This window comes from Microtus pennsylvanicus, chromosome 5 (genome assembly GCF_037038515.1).
Source record: "Microtus pennsylvanicus isolate mMicPen1 chromosome 5, mMicPen1.hap1, whole genome shotgun sequence".
Classification (NCBI taxonomy): domain Eukaryota; kingdom Metazoa; phylum Chordata; class Mammalia; order Rodentia; family Cricetidae; genus Microtus; species Microtus pennsylvanicus.
In genome coordinates this window covers 16,126,187-16,148,631 of record NC_134583.1, presented here as the reverse complement: position 1 = coordinate 16,148,631, position 22,445 = coordinate 16,126,187, and the positions used below count along the sequence as shown (strand labels likewise).

General features: G+C 42.2%; 1 protein-coding gene across 2 annotated transcripts in view; it reads right to left on the bottom strand.

Annotated features, from left to right (window-relative positions):
* Positions 1–4,555: 4,555 nt before the first annotated feature.
* Klhl32 (kelch like family member 32) overlaps positions 4,556–22,445 on the bottom strand; it is a 199,357-nt gene continuing 181,467 nt past the window's right edge. The window contains exons 9-11 of one of the 2 annotated variants that reach the window (XM_075971301.1): positions 21,150–21,342; positions 18,830–18,924; positions 4,556–8,123 (exon numbers count right to left, since the gene is read on the bottom strand). In XM_075971301.1, coding sequence (XP_075827416.1) covers positions 7,962–8,123; positions 18,830–18,924; positions 21,150–21,342 — 450 coding nt within the window. In that variant the 3' untranslated portion in view covers positions 4,556–7,961. The remainder of the gene's footprint in view (positions 8,124–18,829; positions 18,925–21,149; positions 21,343–22,445) is intronic. The other variant, XM_075971303.1, reaches the window with a different exon arrangement.

Genomic DNA, 22,445 nt, shown 5'->3' with positions numbered 1-22,445 from the left:
TCACTTAGTCTCTGTTTGTTGACCTGATGATATTTTCTGCAAAAAGATGTTTCTCTGGTGAAGGTTAAAAACCACATTCTATGGGTACTTAGAAGACATTTGGATACTATATTAGTTAGTTACAAGAGAAGGAGGAGGTTCTCTTCTAGGTCTGTGACCCCTTCCTTAAGCCAAGCGTTCTTTCTTGGCCAGACTTACAGTATAAGGCTTGAGTTCTCGTATTTAAATCTAATCACACAACTATTGGTTGCCTGCATAATTGCCACTGTTGACCACTTGGTCTGTACTGTCAGAAGGTCATGATTGTAGTTCTCAAGGTTTACAGTTGGGTAGGACTGTAATACCCTTCTCTACAGTACCTGCCTAGTACCTTCTAATACTATGAAAGGTAGCCATTGGGGAGGAACTTCTCCGGGACAGTATCCACTTGATTTCTCCAAGTCCAGTGATCAAAGTCTTTCACCATGGGGTCTTACCCTCAAGTTCCAGGAGACAAGCAGAAGCAATAGTTTGTATTTTGGGGGATACCCCCAGGGATCTATGATGGAGGAAGGTCATTGGCTAATAAAGGAACTGCCTTGGCCCATTTTATTGGTTAGGACATAGGTGGGAGGAGTAAACAGAACAAAACACTGGGAGGAAGAGGAAGTGAGCTGAGACTCGACAGCTCTCCTCTCGGGAGCAGACGCCTCAGAGAGACACCATGCTCCCAGCTCCCGGGAAGACGCACACGATGAAGCAAGCCGCCAAGTCAGACATGCTGAATCTTTCCCGGTAAGACCGGAGCTATACAGATTATTAGAGATGGGTTGACCGGGATATCAGAATTAGCCAGTAAGGGCTAGAGCAGAATGGCCAAGCAGTGTTTAAATGAATACAGTTTGTGTGTTGTTATTTCGGGGCAAAAGCTAGCCGAGTAGGCGGCTGGGGTGTTGGGGACGCAGCCCCACCGCTCATATTACTACAGATCTAACTCAACTCAGGTCATCAGACTGTAGTGTATATGTGTGTCTGTGTGTGTGTGTGTGTGTGTGTGTGTGTGTGTGTGTGTGTGTGTGTGTGTGTGTGAAAGAGGGGGGGAGAACAGAGGCAATGAATTTGAGGAGTGGGGGGCCATGGGAGAGGTTACAAAGAAGAGATGGAAGGAGAAATGCTATAAGTACAGTGTTCATACAAGAAACTCTCAAGCATAAATAAATAAGAGGACAAAGCTGGCTAAGAAAAGGAAAGCAGGAGTACTTGCTGCTCTTCCAGAGGATGTACATGTAGTTCCACACAGCCACCTTAGGAATTTCATAATCATCATACCTCTAGCTTCAGTAAATCTGATACCCTCTTTTGGCCTCTGCAGGTACCTACACACCACATGTAGGAAATGCAAATGCAAACACACACACACACACACACACACACGTGTGTGTGTATGTGTATTAAAATAAGTGGTTGAGACATAGTTTTAAAAGTATACAACATCTGGGCTGGGTGGTTGTAGCACACACCTTTAATCCTAGCACTCAGGAGGCAGAGTTAGCTGGATTTCTGTGAGTTCAAGGCCAGCCTGGTCTAAAGAGCGATTTCCAGTACAGGCTCCAAAGCTACACAGAAATCATGTCTCGAAAAAAGACAAAGAAAAAAGAAAGAAAAAAATGATGTGAAATGTCCATCTGTATAAGTGTTACTTTTATTGGTTGATGAATAAAACTGTTTGGGCCAATGGCATAGCAAAGTAAAGCCAGACAGGAAATCCAAATAGATAATGAGAGAGTAGGCGGAGTCAAGAGATGCAATGAAGGAGAAGGACCCGGACCCTTACTGGTTCACTGCCTTGTGGCAATACGCAAATTAATAGAAATGAGTTAATTTAATATGTAAGAGCTAGCTAGAAATACGCCTATGCTATTGGTCAAACAGTGTTGTAATTAATATCGTTTCTGTGTGATTATTTGGGTCTGGGCAGCCAGGAAACCAAAGGGCAGACTCTGCTTGCAACAACAACAGCAAAAAGACAAAGTATACAACATCATTTGCAATCAGAGGAATGAAAATTAAAACATCTTACCCCAGTTTGAATGGCATTTATCTGGAAGGCAAATGCTGGCTAGGGTGTGAAGAATAGGGAAGACTTATTCACTATTAGAGTATGTCTTAGGGTTTCTGTTGTTAGGAACCCCAGCTACTCTGTGAGGAGAAATTTAATTGGGGCTGGCTTACAGTTCAGAGGTTTAGTCCATTGTCATGGTGGGAAGCATGGCTTTATGCAGGCAGATTTGGTGCTGGAGAGGTAACTGAAAGTTCCACATCCAAATCAGCAGGCAGCAGAGAAAGAGTGAGCCATTGGGCCTGGCTTAAGTATTTGAAACCTCAAAGGCCTCTCCCAGTGACACTTGTACAACAAGGCCACATCTAAGAGTGTGTCACTCCTATGGGCCTCTGAGGGCCATTTTCTTTCAAACCACTACAGAGTGCAAACTGATGGAGTCCACGCTGGAAATCAGTAGACCTTAACACACTGAAAGTAGTACTATCTTAAGAAACAGCTATCCCACTTCTGGGCATACACCCAAAGAACTCTGTGTTCTCCTTCAGAGATAATTGCTCAGTCATGTTCTCTGCTGCCCTATTGACAATCGCCAGTGTCCTGATTGGCTTACTGTGAACTTGACACAAGTAAGAGTCATCTGGGAAGAGTAAACTCAGTTGAGTAAATGTCTCCCCCAGATTGTTTGTATGCAGGTTTGTCATGCACTCTTTGGTAACAGATTGATAGAGAAAGGTCCAGTCCACTGAGAACCATGCCACTTCTTAGTAGGTGGCTCAGGGTAGTAGAAGAAAGCAAGATGAGCCGTAAGCAGTGTTCCTCCATGTCCTCTGCTTCAGTTCCCTCCCGCCTTGAGCTCCTGCCCTGCCCTTAATAATGGACTGCCACTACAAGCTGAAAGCAGCCCTTTCCCTCCCCAGTTTTTTGGTCATGGTGTACATCACAGCAGTAAAAAGAAAATTTCAGACAGCCATGAAACTGAAAATTTCTTTCAAGTTTCTTTTCTCCGGACTTGCTCACTTTCTCTGAACACTGTTCATTCTGCACTCAGGTTCATTCAGCTGGCCAGCACGGTGTATCATTCTTTTCATAAAGGCTGAAAATTAATAAATTTCATTTCTATAAAAACTTAAAGCAGTCAAAAAGGAAGAAAAATGTATGTATTGGGCATGAGAGCATTCTAGTCAGATACCTATAAATCACCAGATGGAATGGGTATAAAAGATGAGCAAAGGGCAACAGAGTGATGAAAACGTTTTATTAGACATTAAGGTTTGGTTTGGATTTAAACTTCAATTTAATTAGCATCTAACTAGATAGGTAAGAGAAATTTGGAGGATGATCTGCAAAACTCAATGAGTACTAAGTTCATTTGCACTAGAAAGATTTCATAATTTTAAATGTCTATATATCATTTTTCTCTTAAGTAAAATCATGTGGTACATGATGTTTCAGTGATAGGACTCACATACCAAGGTAATCCCACGAGATTATGGCAGATTGCCAACGTCCCTACCACCTAGGTTCATTGCCATTGTAACATCACAGTGTAATATAGTCAACACAAGTAGTAACGCTGGGACAGGTGAGCCCACCACCCTGCCAGACACAACTATATATAGCACATCTATGTACAGTACATACGACTTCATGATAGATGACTTGGTGCTTTGTGTACTTATTACCCCTCTTTGTTTTAGATTGTACACCTACTATATAAAAGTACTCAGAAAAACTTATTGTAAAACAGTAAGCCTTATTACACCAGCACCACATATCTGCATAGTGTCCAGAGGCCACAAATGATTGACTACCACCTATCGTGCTAGTACAATGATTTTGCCTAAGGATGCATTGACTGCCACCTATCGCGCTAGTACAATGATTTTGCCTAAAAGGATGCATTTCTCAGAGTACGTCCCAGTCATTAAGTGATGGATGCCTGCATTTGACTTGCTTTTCTCTCTCAGCATTTATTTAAGAAAGTGGTATTTTTATTATGTCTTGGACTGATGTACATTATCCTGTAGCTTCCATCAGACTTTTCCTCAGGTTTGGTGTGTTTGGTTTAGTGGTTTGTTTTGTTTGCTTGGTGATTTTGTTTTGTTGATATGGGGGCTCAGTGTATGAATTCTGGCTCACCGTGTAGCTCAGGCTAGCCACACTCAAACTCAAAATCCTTGCCTTAGGCACCCCAGTGGCAGGAATGTAGGTATGTGCTCCACACTGACTTCACATTTAAAATAATGTTTCCCTTTACCCACCTGTTTTTGTATATGTGTGTGTGCACACATAACATTAGGTCAGAGGACAACTTGGAAAAATCGGTTCTCTTCTCCCACCTTGTCGGTCTGTGGGGTCTGACGGAGGCCTACAAACTTGGTGATAAACACCTCTACTGTGTTCTTCCTCAGTTATAAGATACTTTGTTTCTAAATAATATATGGGCTTATTTCCATGTGTTCTCAACATTTTTTTCTCTCTTATTAGGTTTTGTTTATATTTCTGTTCTTTTTTGAGTGTCCTGCTGTTTATCCCAGGCCAGCCTTAAATGTATAATCCTCCTGCCTCAGCCTCCCACCAAGTGCTTGAGCGAGGGAGTGATAGGTGTCCATCATCAGAATAATCACACAGTTTCCACAGGATCTTTGGCAGTTAATATTTTATATAAAAATTGGTATCTTTCTGCACTTTGGGGAAACCCTCAAGGATATTTGTTCTCTCTACGTCCTACGTCTTCTTTCCTGCACTGAGCAACACCAAATGCCTACCCTTCTTAGAGTCAAATGTATTGCCTAGACAAGCAAGAGTCTAAAATGTCAGTAAAAACAGTGTGCTTTATTTAGTTAAGACAATAAGTCTAGGAGTCTAGCAAAATAGGATCTTCTTTCTAAATACAAGAGTTGTGTTTTCACTGGGATCTTCTGTATGGTGAGCTTACCTGATTCAGTACCATACGATTCTAATTGACCGATTTTATTATTTTACTTATGTGTTTATTTGTGAAAGACAGGGTCAGTGTCTCTGTTTCAGGCTGGCTTCTTTGAAAATTCTTGGTAGCCAAGAGTGACCTTGAATTCGGATCCTCTGACCTCCACTTCCCAAGCAAACTGGGATTACAAGCATGAGCTCCCACAGAGGAGCCCTAGGTTCAGGCAGGTGAGGTGAGCACTCTACCAACCAGGCTTTATCCCCATCCTTACTTAGAACTTTGTTGTGCCGACAGTTACCCAGTTTGTTACATGTTATAGATATTATTTTATGTGTAGTTATAGGTTGTTTGCATATAATAAAGATGAAAGATAGGCATATCAATTTTAATGTGTGCATTTGACCTGCAGTATGTCGCTGATTATCTAATGAAAATAAAAGAGGAGCCATGTTACTTAGAGAAACAGTATCTTTCATTCCTATTGCATTTATAATTCGTGGGAAACCAATTGAAGGTTTCCACTTCTGCGGTAGGTGAAGGAGATGCTCCTCATATACTTAGTTGTGAAGAAAACAAGACGGTACAAAAGGTGCCGCAATTGTGATGTAGTTGGCATCTTATTTTTAAAGATTAGGGGGTTTATTGCATCTTACATTGTAGATGGAGAGTCATGTCTTTGCCAGCTTTGCCTTTCACAACAGAATTATTATGGAAACTCAGTTTATGTTTTAAAGTAGAATCCTCAAGTGATATTTAGGTGCTTCAAAGTCTTTTGGTCCTATAGGGAAAATAAAATCCAGTCTTTAATGCTGAGGATTGAAAATAAAAGACAAATTACTAATGGATTCTACACTTGAATAGTAGATAGGTATATAACAGTATTCCAAATGGGATTTGCTTATAATATACGTCAACTATAATTCCATAGATTGTTTTCCTCATTGCAGACGATTTGGGGGAAGGGATCTAACTGTGCACTATGGATCTTCTTTTTTTGTAGTAAAGGCGTGTGATAGTTTTGATGCTCTTCTTTGATTAGAGATGTGAAGAATATGTCCATACTTGGCAAGAATGAACACAATCAAGGAGAAACTAACTGGTAGTTTATACTGACTTAAATGAATGCTTCGAAATGAATCCAGAATGTCTAAGGTTGTCATTCTGGCAAGCTTATTTTGAAGCCATTTCCTTTCATTCAGGGTATAGGACCTGGGTATATAACTATTTGTTTATTTATTTGTTTGTTTGCTTGTTTGTTTACTCTAGCATTATGTATTTAATGGTTTTAGAGACATCAGTAAGTCTGAAACACCTGTTATCTATGCCTGTATTGTAAGAATTCAGCAGGGCAGGAATGCATTTTCGAGACTGACAGAACGTCTAAGTTTATTTCTGAAGGCTCCGAGGCAGCTTTTTAAGTGCTTGCAGCGTCTGTCCACACCAGCTGTAGCTGCTCTGTCTGACTCGAGTTTGTTACCTTTCCTCCTCGCCCTTTTCATCTCTTCCTGTCCTGTAACCCAGTAACTAGATCATTTTTACTCTCAAGAACCATGCGTTAGGTATCCTCACACGGTGCTCAAAGTCAGTGAGATTGCTAAGATAAACACATTGTTTTATCTGGGAGGATCATGAGTGGGGGCCAGCATAGTTACATAGCCTATCAAAGCCACCCTAAACAAACAGAAAAGCGTTATTTTTTTTCATTTACTTATGAAGATTTAAAAAAAAAAGTGGTTCCACAGTTAAAAAAAGTTTCTGTGACATAGGCACTGCTGGAATGACCGAGCGGCAGTGGGAAAGCAGCTGTTTAATAAAAATGACCTCAAGTCTTGGCAAGTTTAGGAAAACAAACATGTTGAGTTTATGTTAAAAAGTTATTATTAAGATGATTTATTTTGGTTGTAGATAAAGCGAACCCAAAAATCTAAACTAAAAAAAGAACTGTGCATCATTAAAAGTGCTAGTAATAAAAAATGTGTTGGCAGTGGTGGGGAATCCCAGAAGCACTCAGGATTGACACAGCCTTTAGTAACTTGGAGAATGTCCATTAGAACTGCCCACTCTCAGTTCAGACTTATGTCACAGCCTTCTGTGGTACCATGGCTAGTACAGCTAACTTTTGTTTTTTAAGATGAGGCATTTAAGAGAATTCTTTCAGGCAAGAATTTGTACAAGCTTAGGGATCTTTGGTCTTCCTAGTTAGGATAGGTACAGTGTCTTCCTGATATTCTTAGACTCATTTATTCCACAGGATGTGGTTCAGTTAACAAGGTTCTAAAAGACAGTAAAAACACCTTAGAATTTGAGTAACTTTTCTTCTTAAGCAAAGTTCTGGGCATTTGCCTGATTCTCACAGCATTCTTTTCAGTTAAGGTGGAGATGAGCAGTTACCATCTTTTGAGGCTGTAAAGTTCCCACACAAGGGCAGAGTAAGCAGGGCTGGAAATCTACCTTTTCCAAGTCAGCTGCTCCTATCACCTTCAGTAACACATGGCACTTAACGCTTACGACATCACCCTGCTAGCCTCTCCTGAGCAGAGCTGCAGAATGTGACAATGCTTTGAAAAATGACCGATGCTCTGATGTTTAAGCAGTCAAGGGCAGCAGTGCGGAAGAGTAGGAGACAACCAATGCCACTGTGAAAGGTGCCTTACTAACAGTGTCACGTGACCCTGGATGGTGCTGATAAGAACAGGGTAAGAGGAATGTCTTAAAGATCCATGAAACAGTAATGTGCCCATCGGACAGCATTAAGGTGCACCACAACAAAAATTATACATACGTGTGTTAACATACATGGAAAAGAAGTGACGGAATTCTCGCAATATGTTTTAGAAAATTGCTCTTTTTTTTCTTTTTTGCTAGTATTTAGACAATTTTAGACCTGTAAAACATGACAGGGAAGCATGGAGCACTGAGGATGTTCGTGGCCTGTATCCAGATGTCAAGCTCTCCTTCGGGCTCCTGGTGCTGTCTAATGGTGCTGGCTTCTCAGACAGTGCCGATTCTGTGATGAGGCACCTGCAGAGTCTGAAGGTTAGGGCACGTGAAATACGGAGCTGGAAGGAAGCATGCCGCTATGCCGTTCGAAGCAAAGGGAAGTGTAGGTCCATAGAACACCTCTTCTTTGCCTTCGCTGCTTACATCCAGTACCTGCACAAAAGGGAGGGATTAATTACTCAAGGCTGCCTATGCATGGAAGAGAGCACCCGAGGTGTTACTGTTTTCCCACTGTGTACATTGGTTACTTTTCTGCTGCTGTGATAAGATATGATGACCAAGGCAATCCTCACCAATGTGCCACATAGGATTGCCAATCCTGACCAATCTCACGGAGGTATTTTCTCACTGGGTTTCTTCATCTAAGATGGCATTAGCGTATGTCAAGCTGACAGGAAAAATAAAAAACAAAATAGAATAACTGGCCCCTTTTCAACTTGACATACAAACATATATTATTCAACTGTAATACCTTTTCATTCATCCACAAAATCCCGTATTAATACCAATATCTCAATATAAAACACATTCCAAACTTAGAGTCCTGTGGTCTTTAAAAATTCAAACACTACAAAAGTTCATTCTCTAGTTAACAAGGAGAGGTTATGGGTGGACACCAGGTCTCCCTGGGAAGAGGACATAGAGGAGATTTTGTGAGCAGACTGAGGGCGGGTTGGGAAGGGAACATGAGCGATCGGATTGGCTGGGGCATGGAGCGGGGAGTGCTGAGGAGACTGCTGGAGGAGGAGCATTTCAGGGTCAGGCTGAAACCTGGTTCAGGAGTCTATTGGGAGGACCCTAGCTTTGACTCCTAGCAACAGTGGATAAGTAGCCTGCATTTGCTCTCTCCTGTGACCAGACTGGTGCCTGGCCCAATTATCATCAGGGAAGCGTCATCCAACCACTGATGGAAAGAGATGAAGAAACCCACAGCCAAACATTAGATAGAGCTCAGGAAAACTGTAGAGGAGGAAGGGAAAGGAGTGTAAAAGCCAGAGGAGTCAAGGACACCATGGGAAGGCTCACGCAATCAACTAACCTGGGCTCATAGGGGCTCGCAGAGACTGAACCGGCACTCTGCAGATATGTTACGGTTGTGTAGCTTGGTCCACTTGTGGGATTCCTAACAGTGGGAACATGGGCTGTCTCGGAATCTTTTACTGACATTTGGAACCCTACTCCTCATACTGGCCACTTTGCACAGCTTTAATACAAGGGAAGGTAGATACTCAGTCTTACTGCAACTTGATAGGCCATGTTTTACTGATACTCATGGGAGACCTGCCCTTTCCTGAGTGGAGATGGAAGAGGAGGGGATTGGGGTAAGGGGTGGGAAATGGGGGAGAGAGACTGGAAATGGAGTATGGCAGTGGAGGTTGTGGCCAGAATGTAAAATTAAAATGAATTAGAAAATAGTTCAGTCTTTTAAAACAAAACCAAATAAAAACCAACAAGCAAAACAATGAAAAAAAAAACCACCTAAAATCTCACAGTTCAAAGCCTCTTTAAAATATCCAAAGCTTCTAAACTGGGCTCCTGTAAAATAAAGCCACAAGTTGACCACTTTCGTACTCCAAGAGGGGAGAACCAGGGCACAGTCACATCCCAATCACAGCAGGATCAAAGGACAGCAGTGTCAACAGCTTACTGTCTAACATCTAGGCCTCGAAATCTTCTGGGCTGTCTCTGTCTCTCCAGCTCTGGTATCTGCAGCACACACAGCTTGTCTCAGTCTCCGGCTGAATCCACCCTGCAGCTGCTACTGCCCTTTGCAGTCATCCCATAATACTCACGTCTCCAAAACACTGGGGTCTCCACTGTAACTGGGCTGTGCCTTCACCAGTAGTCTCTTCTGTGCTCTCTACAGGGACTCTGACTCTGCCACGTGGTGACAGGTCTCACCGTCTGTCGTGCCCCCCCCCCCCCCGTCCTGGGGTTTCTTATGCAACTGAGGCCATACCTTCACCAATGTCCTATCCTCTTCCCACACAGGCAAAACTTGAGCAGCTCTCAACCACCCCTTCATGCCTTTAAAACCGGTACCACCTGAGAAACTTCTATACATTACCAGGTTCAGCTGCCACTGTGACACGGAGCCTTCCCGCTCCCCTCTCTGGACCACAGCTTCTCAGATTTTACCTTGGTAGTGCTGATGCTGGTCTCCCCTTTAATGAGCTCCAGCTAACCAGGATCAATTGTCCCCCAAAGCAAAGATTCACGTTCCTAGTTCTGGTCTTTTGGTAATCTTCAAACCCAACTGCCCAGAACCATGGATTCTTAGTTTAAAACATCTAATGACATGATAGGGTCCTTTAGGGACTCTCAAACATCCCTCTGAAACTTTACAAGTCAGGCCTCCATCATCGACACTGCTCTCGGGTTTATCTTCTTAGCCCCCACAACAGATCCTGACACTCTGAATAGTCAATGCCTTTTCCAGCCCAAAGTTCAAATACCACATTTCTCCTGAAAATACACGGTCAGGTCTGTCAAAACAATATTTCCTGCACCTGGTACCGATCTCTGTCTTAGGGCTTCTATTGATGTGACAAAACAGCACTGCCAAAAGCAATCTGGGGGAAAAGGGGTTGATTTCAGCTCACAACTCTTAGGCCACACTCCATCACGGAGACAGACTAAGCCAGGACATGGAGGCAGGAAATGGAGCAGAAGTCATGGAGGGATGCTGCTTGCTGGCTTGCCTGCTCCTGTGGCTTGCTCAGCCCACTTTCTTTTTTGTCCCAGGATCACTAGCCCATGGGTAGCACCACGCAGAACGGCCTGGGTCTTCCCACATCAATCACTAATTAAGAGAATGCCCAACAGGCTTTTTTACAGGCCAGTCTTAGGGAGGCATTTTCTCAATGAAGGTTCCCTTTTCTCAGATAACTCTAGCTTGTGTCATTGACAAAATAAAACACCTTCTTACACCTCTTCTATCTCAACTCCTCCCCTAACCCCACCCTGCAATATCAACTTAGCTCTGTGTCTCAGACAGTTGAACATATGAAAATATGAATTCCTTCCCAATAACCAAACCATGATTTTTATCCTTTTTGCTTCAATGCCCTTGTTGGTTTCAACTGCACATCCTAAGGGAGCCCCTTCGCTTACTCCCTCTCCTTGAAGGCTTGGATTTTTTTTCTGCCATCCATATAGACATAGCTGGCATGCCCTCCTCTGGTCTGTTTCCAACCGCTCTTTTTATTATTATTTACTTTATTTTTTTAAAAAAATTTTCCCCCGAGACAGTGTTCATTTGTAGCTTTAAAGCCTGTCCTGGAACTAGCTCTTGTAGACCAGGCTGGCCTCGAACTCACCGAGCTCTGCCTCCCGAGTGCTGGGATTAAAGGCGTGCATCACCACTGGCTTCCAACAGTTTTTTAAGGGTTTCAAATAGCCTAGATGAAAATAGCCACCTGTTGCCTAGGAGTTTCCTTCAGGGTCAAAGCCTTCCATCTTGGAGGGAAACTTCTTAAGGCATAGGATGTGAAAGGGAAGTAAAACAGGATATTTGAGGACAGGATGTCTACATGGAGGTGAAACAGTGGGATGTCCTAGAGATGAAACACTTCCATCCTCAAGGGAAGCTCCTAAAAACACGAAGTCAACAACTCCAAATGGCTCCAGGAAGTCCCTGAAACTGACCTGATTGGTTCATTAGTCCTCTCCTTCCCCAAAAGTACAGAAACAATAAAGACTGCTAAGAGTCCCTCTCGGTCAAGCCAAGATTCACAGAAGCTCACACAAGCAGAGCTGTGTAGGATAGACTCAGGCACAGCAGCCTGGAAGAAAGAGACAGAGAGCAGTCAAACTGCCTGGAAGAGCTGCAGACCTTCAGAGGCACTAGGAAAGGACCCCATCCAAGCTGTTGACGTGCCTGAAGGCTGGGAAGTGAGCTCCAGGTTCCCAGCCTTTGGAAGCTGTTATTCATGCTGGGTGATGCAGTTGTCTGAGTCGTTCCTGCCCTTCTAAGTAATCCCTCTCCCGCATTCCTGTAAGTAACCCCAGTAAAACTCATTGGTTCAAGTGTGACTTTGGTCTGTCCTTAGTTCCCTATGGGGTAAGAAGACGTTTGGTTACACCTCCTAGGGAAGAGCATCACACAACAATTACAACCATATAAACCCAAATAGAGTTATTGGTAGGTGTTCGCTAAAACTGCTGAGTTCTGAGCTTCATTATTGCCAAGAAAGGAGGGGCCTCTTCCTCCAGGAAGAATGCACTACTTCTATATGAACCAGTCTAGAGTGCTCTGAGATGCAACCAAACTGCCTTCCCCCACTCCCCTGAACCGGAGCATCTCTCTGAACTCTGCTGACATTCCAACTCTCCGGGATGCTGCCCTGCCTAGCTCCTTCCTCTTCCTGGTAGTCTTTAGGCCCCGCCTCCTTAGTTTCTTAGCCTATTTTGTATCCAAGTAACAGAACTCCTTTATCAAGGACACCCCCAGAAGACATGGTCAACAGCATCCTCCAAAGTTTCTGATATCAAAGACTGCTTCAAGGGCCTATCTCTGCTCAGTGAGGCCCTGGTATAGCACCAAGTCACAAGAGCAACAACTGGGCTTCCCTTTCTGCCACTCTTGGCAATGTTAATAACTACAGTCATGTGCTTCTCTCAAGCGCTACCATTTGGATTAAACAATGAAAACCCATGAAGTAAAATAATTGGTTTAGATTCTAGTGCTCCCTGACCGATGGATCCTTAGAAATAGCTGGCTCACCTTGTGGGGGCCAGCCATGATAAGCCAAGTCTGGGCAGGTCACCCCAAGGAAGTTCTTGACTTCCAACCATTATCACCTGCCAGAGTAGAACTGGGCCCTCGATAAATTTAATAAGAGGCCTGAGTCTCAGTAGTTTACACTGAAGCAAATACCTGGTAGCAGAAAGAACCACAAGCTGAGATGACCTGACCACCACCCAAGAGCAGACCATTCAAAGGAAATGCCTAACATTCCAACTGCTGTAGATTGGATCACCTGCCAGCACTACTCACCAGGACACCCCTAGACGAATGTCAAACAATCAGGGGTTTTGAACCTCAGAGACCCCTCACCCCCACCTTTACTACTATAAAAAACGCAATTCTAATTGAGCTTCCGGGTCTCCAGTTAGTCCAATACCTTGGACTTACGGAGAGACTGAGTTTGCAAACTTGGTTAAAATAAAGGCTCTTTGCTTTTATATGTGGGACTCGGTTTCCTTGTTGGCCTTGAGGGGACTTGGTGGATTTGGGCATAACAACCTCATATCCTTTAAGCCACTTCCCTAACAATGGCCAACCACCAGCTGAACTGGAAAACATATCATCAGTCCATTTCTGTCCCTTTCATGCCCAGCCCGGAAGTGGATTGCTGGCTCCGCTTCTTGCTCTAGCGCTTCCTCTGCAGGCCTTCTCCTGAATAACGCCTTACTGTTCTTGATTAATCACTCAGTCCCTTTGTGATTCCTTCTTGCCAAATACTCATCAAAATCATACAAGGTTAAGTACTGACTTCAATTTACAGAGAAGAAAACAAAAAGTTAAATGGCTTTCTCAGGGTGAGCGGGCTGTGAATGGCAGCTCCAGCCAGTATTTTAATCCAAGGATGTAGCCGAGAAAAGCAAGAACTTAGTGCCTTCCCCCAAATGAATACATTTGTAGAAGTCAAAATAACAGTGAGGTAATCACCCCAAGAGCTTCTGTGTGGTTCCCTGGGCCAACAGCGACTGCATATGTTAAGCAGATGTAATGTATTTAATCTGGGAAGGAAAAAAGAAAGCTTTTGGCAGATTTTCTCCAAAACACTCCCCTGTACTGGCAGATAGAAGACATGCGGGAAACAGCAGTGCCAGACTGGCAGCAAATCCTGCAGCCAAAAGAAAGTGATCGGCAAGAGAACAGCAGCAGAGCGATCCGGAAACAGACGAATCACCTGCACCCTCCCGGCTGCCCGTATGTACTAGTCACCCCAGGCACACCAGATTAGAGTCAGGCGCCACGCCAGACATCCACCTCCGTGCCCACGAAATTAATAAGAGCGCCTTCGCGTTTGTTTTCTGCAAGATCCGTTTCCGGCAATTGTATTACTAGTGGTTCTCAACCTTAATATTCAGACAAATATTAACGTAAGAGCTTCTCCGCTTTCCTCCGTCTGCCCGGAGCTTACAAGGAGTGGAGTGGCATATGCTAACTTGGTAGTGGTTGAAATGGCTCCTCATGTATGTCACCCCCCGCGGCTGACCCCACAAATGACTGTTAAATGAACCTGGATTGGAGGCCAGAACAACGGTCTGCGAGACAAAGAGTATTGGCTGCTATTTTTAAAGGAAAAAAAAATTAGTTCTGGGTATTATTGAGAGACTCTCTAAACTATTTAACTATGATCTTCACTAATCAGCCCAGCTATTAGACTACTGGTTAAATTAATCTTGGATTATGAGCTATTGTGGTTTGTGACAATTTAAACTTTGATAGTTTTAGCTTATATGCTTCTCACCAACACTCTATGATTTTCAACATGTTCTATAGTTAGGGGCTTAAACTGTCTAACCAACATTTCCTCGTGGCCAGCATTGTGGTCTTCCACTGTCATGCTTCTCTATGGTTATTTTTCCAGCAGGTACTCGTCATGTGAGGGGAGCGGCCTGCTTTTAAACACTTAGCTGCTCTCCAGCCACTGATACATTACTGTGAGACAGGAAAATAAATAGATCTACAGTCAGCAGCACAGCAGAAGTATGTGAGCCCTAGTTAACATGGAAAGACACCCAGCAAGTAGTTGCCGATAGCTGGAATGCAAGACACATGACGTAGAAGGATGTTGTTTGGGGCTAAAGGGACGGCTCAGAGTTTAGAGTGGACACACTCTCAGAAGACCAGAGTTCAGTTCCCAGCACCCAATACTCAGAATTATTTCTAACTCCATATTGAGGTGAATCCAATGCCTCTAACTTCAGTGAACACATGTATTCACATGTTCAGAGACATACATACATACATACACATAATTTGAAAATAAATTTTTACTATGACCCAGAAATACCACTTTTGGGTATAAACTCAAAAGGATGATCAATCGTACCATAAGGACATGTGCTCAACTATGTTCATAGCAGTATTGTTTGTCATAGCCAGAACCTGGAAACAACCTAAATGCCCCTTGACTAAAAATGGATAAGGAAAATGTGGTACATTTACACAATGGAGTAATACACAGCAGAGAAAAATAATGACATCTTGAAATGTGCAGGCCAATGGATGGATCTAGAAAAAATCATATTGAGTGAGGTAACCCAGACCCAGAAATACAAATGCCATATTTACTCACTCATGAGTGGCTTTTAGACATAAAGCAAAGAAAACCAGCCTACAATTTACAATCCCAGAGAACAATGAGGACCCTAAGAGAGACACACATGGATCTAATCTACATGGGAGGTAGACAAAGACAAGATCTGAGTAAATTGGGAGCATGGGAACTATGGGAGAGGGTTGAAGGGGAGGGAAGAGGAAGTCTTTAAACTGCTGTTATCCGTGAAGATTTTGTTTACAAACCTCTCTCTAAGTGATATGCTGACATTTATTAACTGTAAAGGCTCTTGTAAATGCTTATTGGGCTGGAGACATGGCTCAGTGAATAACGGGCTTGTCCTGCAAACATGAAGATAAAAGTTCAGATCCCCAGAACCCATGTAAAATTCAGACCGATGTTGTGGCCAACTGTAATTCCAGCACTTGGGAGGCCGAGAGAGGCTCCACCCATAAGCTGGTGTGTTAGCTAGAATAGTCTAATTGGAGTGCCAGGTTCAGTGACACATCCTGTCTCATTAAATAAAGTCTAATACATCAGAGGAAGACACCTGAAAGCAGCTACAGGTCTCCATACACCACACATGCAAGAGTACCCATGCAAAAATATGCCTGTACATATGTAGACATACGTACCTATGTACAATCACACAACACAGACACACAACAATGGAGAAATGAAAGCAGGACCAACAAGATGGTTTAGTGGTATACATGCTCGCTGTTAAGCCCGGTGACCTGAACCCACATGGTAAAGAAGAATCAACTCAGCCATGTATTCCACGGCTGGCAGGTGAATGTGCCTCCAACAAATATACATACATACATACATACATACATATAAACATAAAAAAGTATTAAATAAAGAGAAAACTTTTTCCTCAGGTTTTTCTAATACTTTGTAGAATCAGTGTGCTAGCCACAGGGATAGATAAGAGTTGCCAAGAGGCTTGATTCTGTTCATCGGTATGCCTACTGAAATGCAGAATTATCTGTATGATTTTTGGAAAAATGCACTAATCTATTTCATTATGTGATCTTACAGGTAAAATTCATTCCATTAACACAAGCACTTAATCAAACTTTTAAAAAATCTGTTTAGTATTATCTTAATACTGAGGAAACTTTTGAATGTCTGTCCTCAGTGGTTTAAGATATACTCGCACACCTTCATTTTGTGAATAAAAAGTTTGTACAGGAATAACCAGACATTGCTAACAATGAATGAATCAGTGGACAGGGGTTAGAGAGATGGCTCCTTGTTGATGGCAAGAGCACTTGCTGCTCTTGCAGAAGACCCAGGTTTGATTCCCAGGGGATCTGATGCCCTCTTCTGGTCTCTATTGGAACTGCATGCATGTTCTGCCCTCAAATACAAGCAGGCAAAACATTCGAGCACACCAATAAATAAATAAATAAAAAAGTTTAGTGCATAGGTTAGTGAATCACTTAAAAGGAAAAATTATTTGGGGATAAGACAAATTCTATCACTATTAAGTGGTTTTGTTTGTTTCATTTTTAAAATGTTCTGTCTTACACATTAACTTGCCAAAACAGACTTAAAAAAATATGACCACATTCTGCTCTCCTAAAATTGACATGTTGGAAGAGTTTCTTATTTTTTTCTTGGAGTTTTAATTTATTTATTATTATAAAGGTAATCGAACTTTAATGTTAGTGAACATATACTCATAAGCACATCTTGAGTTTTGCAACTTAATAAAAATTCAAACTAGCCACTGTAAAAACCATCCACGGAAGTTTTAGCCACTTGCAACACAGCATTCTGGCACCACGAAACACTTCCGCCCAACCCAATGTCGTCTCAGTTCTGAAAAGTGGGAAAGAAAACCCAAAGGATTGAAAAGTGCCAGAAACATCCTCGGGTGAAGACACGGCACTCCTCGGGAGAAAGTGGTGCTTGTTTGTTATTATATCCAGGCGCTTTTTGTTCTCACAGTTTTCTACCATATTACGGTTACCTAGTCATTACCTTGCTCTCATCTTTATTATCTTTTATTTGGGGTTTGTTTTTAAATTTATTTTTTAACTTGCTAAGCTACATTTGCCCCACATTTTGCAATACTGCTTTGATTTTTACAACATTCTAAGGTTCTTTTGTCTCATTATGAATTTCAGCTCAGTTACATGGCAATGTGTTTTATTGTTCCAGCTATGGAGAGGTTTCATTTTGCATTTTGTTAAGTTTAAATTTATTTGCATTGTGTTAGCAATACATAAGACAATTTTTTAGATCTCCCCTCCTACAACTTTATGTAAAGCATGACTGAGTTTCGTGAACATTCCCTGTGTGCTAAGACAAATGAATTCTAGCTATTCACTGTAGAACTCAGGTCTGTTCAACCAAAGATGGCAACCGTATTTTTCATATGTACTTGATCTCTGTGAATAACAGAAATATGTAAGGATCAGGAAAATCTGTGGTGAGACAAACCAAAAGGAGAGACGATAAATGATGGCATGAAAATAAAGGAGAGCCATAACTAATGTAATCCAGCAAGCAGGCGTCAGCAGACAACAAGGGGCAGTTGTTATAACAAGCACATACCATAACCTTATGAGATGCATGGGAATAGTCCTTATGAGGGATGGCTGGAAAAGAAACAGTTGGAATCGCCAAGTGCGGTGGTGCATACCTTTAATCCCAGCACTCTGGTGGCAGACAGGCAGATCTTTAGAGCTTGAGGCCACCGTGATCTACATAATGCATTTTAAGCACGCCAGGGCTGTGTAGTGAGGCTGTATACTGTCTCAGAATAATACTAATAGTACTAATAATGATGACGATGATGCTAGAATCATTCTGCAACCATTAAAAATAGTTTTCAAAGGTCTTCTCACAAAGATTAGGTTAAAAAAAAATTGAGCTGTTGCAAGGATATGTTAGATAAGTCTGGGCCAAGGCATCTCAAGATTTTGCTAGAGAACTCGTGAAAAAGAAAACGGATAAGAATTACAAAGAGCACTTGGAGCCACATATAACAACAAAGTACGTGTTTCTGCTTGGAGATACCCAGCTGGCATCCTGCCTGAGCAAGTTTGCCTGGTTCACTTGTGAAATGCTAGGGCTATTCTTTGGGGCAGAAGCTGTCCTGGCAGACTACCCATAAGCCACTGCTCCCAGGAACCTCTGCCAGGAAGAGAAAAATTCCTCTGCAGGTAACAATTATGAAAATGAAGAAAATGAAATGTACAAAATGCATGATGATGGGGTAGCTTTAAAATGGAGTACAGAGTGACCATTGCTAAAGTATCTTTTCCTTTTTAAGTATTAAAAAAGGGGGTAAGCTACCAAAAGTTCTCCATTTCTGGTATATTTTATAGCTATTTTAAAGTTTGTCCCCATCTTAATTTTTTAAAAATGGTCTCAATAATTCAGCAGGCATCATTTCCAGAATATAGGATACAGGCTGCAGCAGCTACACAGAGAAAGGAACCTTGAGCCTCTTTCTGCACATTAAATCTCTCCTTCTGCAGCTGAATTGCAAAACATAACCTCGCTGAACCACTTGCACAAACTTCAAAAGGATCTCCAGCCACTCACCTGGATACAAGCCAGAGGCTCATTTGTCCAAATCGAATATCCACCAACCAAATATATTCTCCCATTATGGACAGCAACTCCAGATTCATTCTGGCCTAAAGTAAAGAGAATTGAATAAAAAGAAAAAATAAATTCCATTTCGTACATGTTTTAATTAACCCTTTTGCCACTGAGGGATACAATTTCCCCCTGTGGCATATTTGTATACTCCACAGGAATTTTGCAGCAATTCATCACTGTCTCCAGAACTAAAATGAATTAGTCACTACCTCTCAAAGAGTGTCCTCTGTGTTAGGACCAGGCCAAAATATCTATTACCAGCACCTTACTGAATGGAGCACTACAGATAGTAGTAGCCAGCTATGTAGGACCAATAATTCCATATTATTCTGTGTGCCATTAGTCTGTGGTGGTGGAAATCGGGATATTTGAGATATGTAAACAAATACAGACAAGTGCTTAACTTTAAAAAGTAACGATTGTTACCCTAAGGCATAACAGAGGCATGCCCGCACCCCATGCTTTAAATGAAGACAAATGGCAGACGAAACAGATGAAATTGCAACCCTTTTTCCTTTACATAGTCAACAGTTTTAAGATTATATTAAAGCTCCCAAGCTGAGACCAGTCTACACAATCCCTAGATACTGACACGCCAAAATGATGGAAGGATTCCCCTCCCATTTTAAAAAAAGAAGACAGAATAACTCACTGGCACACACTCTCCCCTGCAGGCAAGCAGGAAGGGAAAGTCTCTTTTTATTGATGAGCTGGCACGGGATTGACTGGAGTAATAAATAAGTTGGAGGCCAAATCACAGATCCAGGGATCTAGGATCTAAGATGCCACTCTGCCTGGGAGATCAGAACTTGCAATAGGCCTACAAATCATTTCCCAAAGAGGAGCTTGATACAAAGCAGCCAAAATCCCTGGTTGTGCTCCCTGTGTGGCCTCCCAGCAGCATCCATGAGTGACTGGATGCCCACTCTGCATCTTAAATGTCAAGAGCTAGGCTAACCCACCAGTTACAGACTGTGATTTTCCTGATTCATGCAGCCCTGCCAGGATCCTGCCATTGCTGGATGTTGACCATCGGAGCTGATAAGAAAGACAAAGTTTTCAGCTCCATCTTGGACATCAGGGTAAGTGCATCCTCACTGATTAACCCCATCCCTTTCTGTGAGGAATCCACATCTCTGATTGCTCTGCAGAGATGCACAGGTAGGGCATCTCTGTGTAGCCAAAAAGGCTCTAATACACACAGAGGCTCTCAAGTCTGATCTCTAGGCTGCACACAGACACGTTATATAGCCATGACAAACAATGAAGACCACCATTTTCCTTATCTCTCAGGAGATAAAAGAAGATCAGGAAGTGAGAAGTGGAACTTCTTCGTGCTGGGGATGTGCTGGTAGAGTGCTTGCCTAGCATGCATGATATATTGGGTTCAAATCCCAGCACTATATACAACTGGATACGGTGGGAAACAAATATAGCCTCAGTCAAAGGGAGGTTGGAGAGAGGGAGACAGAAATTCTTTAAAGCCATTCAGATGTACATGAGACCCTGACTTTTAAAAAAGGGGAAAATAATTATTAACTCTTGGTACCTTTCCCTCCTTCTTGTATCAAAGTCTGACATGAGTATCAGTTGATGAAAAGTGAATTGATATGCTGCTTGTCTTGGTCATTTGAGAAGGTACACAAAGGCAAAATAGAAACTAGATTCCCAGCCACCTGAAAGAGCCCGGCTATAAATCATGAATGTCTTCCTGGGTAAAGAAAACAATCTGTATGACTCACTGTTCACATAATATGGAACTCTAGATGGCCAAGAAACGAGTTTGGGATTTTTTTTTTTTTTTGAGACAGGGTTTCTTTGTGGCTTTGGAGCCTGTCCTGGAACTAGCTCTGTAGACCAGGCTGGTCTCGAACTCACAGAGATCCGCCTGCCTCTGCCTCCCAACTGCTGGGATTAAAGGTGTGCGCCAGCATCGCCCGGCTTGGGAATGTTTTGAATCTCTATTCTATTATTTGTTTTGGTTTTTTTATTTTTAGACATTCAAAATTTTTATTTTATTTTTGTGTGTGTTTTGTCTGTGTCTATATCTGTGGACTTACTACATGTGTTCCTGGTACCCTTTGGAGGCCAAAAAAGGGCACAAGATGCCCTGGGACTGGAATGACAGACAGTTGTGAGCTGCTACCAGGGTGCTGGGTATCAAACCTGGGACCTAAAGCAGAACAACTATTACTCCTAATGATGGTCATCTCTCCAGCCCCTATGCTTGTTTCTAAATTGCTTAACCCAAAATACTTGCCGGTCAACAAGTTGAAATTACAGCGTGTCCACTGGTCAGTGTCAATGTTATAAGAATCTATATGGCGCACGAGAATCCGGTCATTATTGTAGTCTAGGTCATTGCCTCCAAGAACATAGAGTTTCCTCTGGACGGCGGCCATGGAGTGGTAGACCCTTCTCTGGAGCATGGGGCTACGGCTTATCCACTTATTCTGAAACAAAACAGAACAAAACAAACAAGAAAAAAAAACTATTCAGGGGCATTGGTTTAAAAAGACTCACAAATAGCAAAGGCTGTGTGCCTCACGAGCAGTAAGAACACTAACGCCAAACGATCTTACTTGCATGTTATTTATGTGTCGAAAGGTGTGGTTTTCATATGTGACAACAAGAAAGAATTACATGGTTTTTCCTAGCTTGTGGCTTCCATTTTAAAAAAGAAAATTTGGTAGCTTTGCATTTTATAGGGCATTTTGCCTTTTATAATGCCATTTTAAATTTCATGATGCTTAGCTCATGGAAATCACTTCAGTTTAAGCACATGACTAGGTATAGTGTGGAAGATAATGTAACAAGCAAAACACAGTCTAGATCGAGACTATGTAAGACATAATCCACATGCAGACCCACCCCCACCCCCGGCCCCCTACTCCCAAGCTCATCTTTTCATCTATGCAGTGGGGACAATAAAGCCTGCATGATATCCACTTAAGATTCAGAACATGTCTCACATGTAATAAATGTCCAGTACATGCTCACTGTTTTAAAAATACAGAGTTTGAGAACATGTGTAGTGCACTAGGAAGGCAGAGGCAGGCAGATCTCTGTTGAATTCAAAGCCAACCTGGTCTACATACTGAATTTCATGCCAGACAAAGCTACATAGTAAGATCGTGTCTCAATAAAAGGGATAGGAGTATACACATTGAGTACCAGATAAGTTAGGGTGAAGAAAATTTTCCCATTCTCTCCAAAATTAACCTGAGATCAGAGGACAAGCTAAAAATTGTTTCAGTAACAACGTTTCCTTTGTATCTGAATCCTCTCACACCTTAACAGTCTGATTTGTGTTCTTCATCAAGTAGGACAGCTAGGTCTAGACATATTTATCTATTTTGGTAGAAGGCCAAGCTTTATATGACAATGTTAAGGAATGGTAAAATCTTTAATATTTGGCTCTAGATCACCCTCAATAATAAGAATGCTAAGTTCAGCCCCTCTTAACCTAAGAGTCCTATTTAAAACGCAATAGCAATTTTAAAATTATCTGAGAATCAACCGTGACTTTAAACTTAAATCGCAATTAACCAATTGA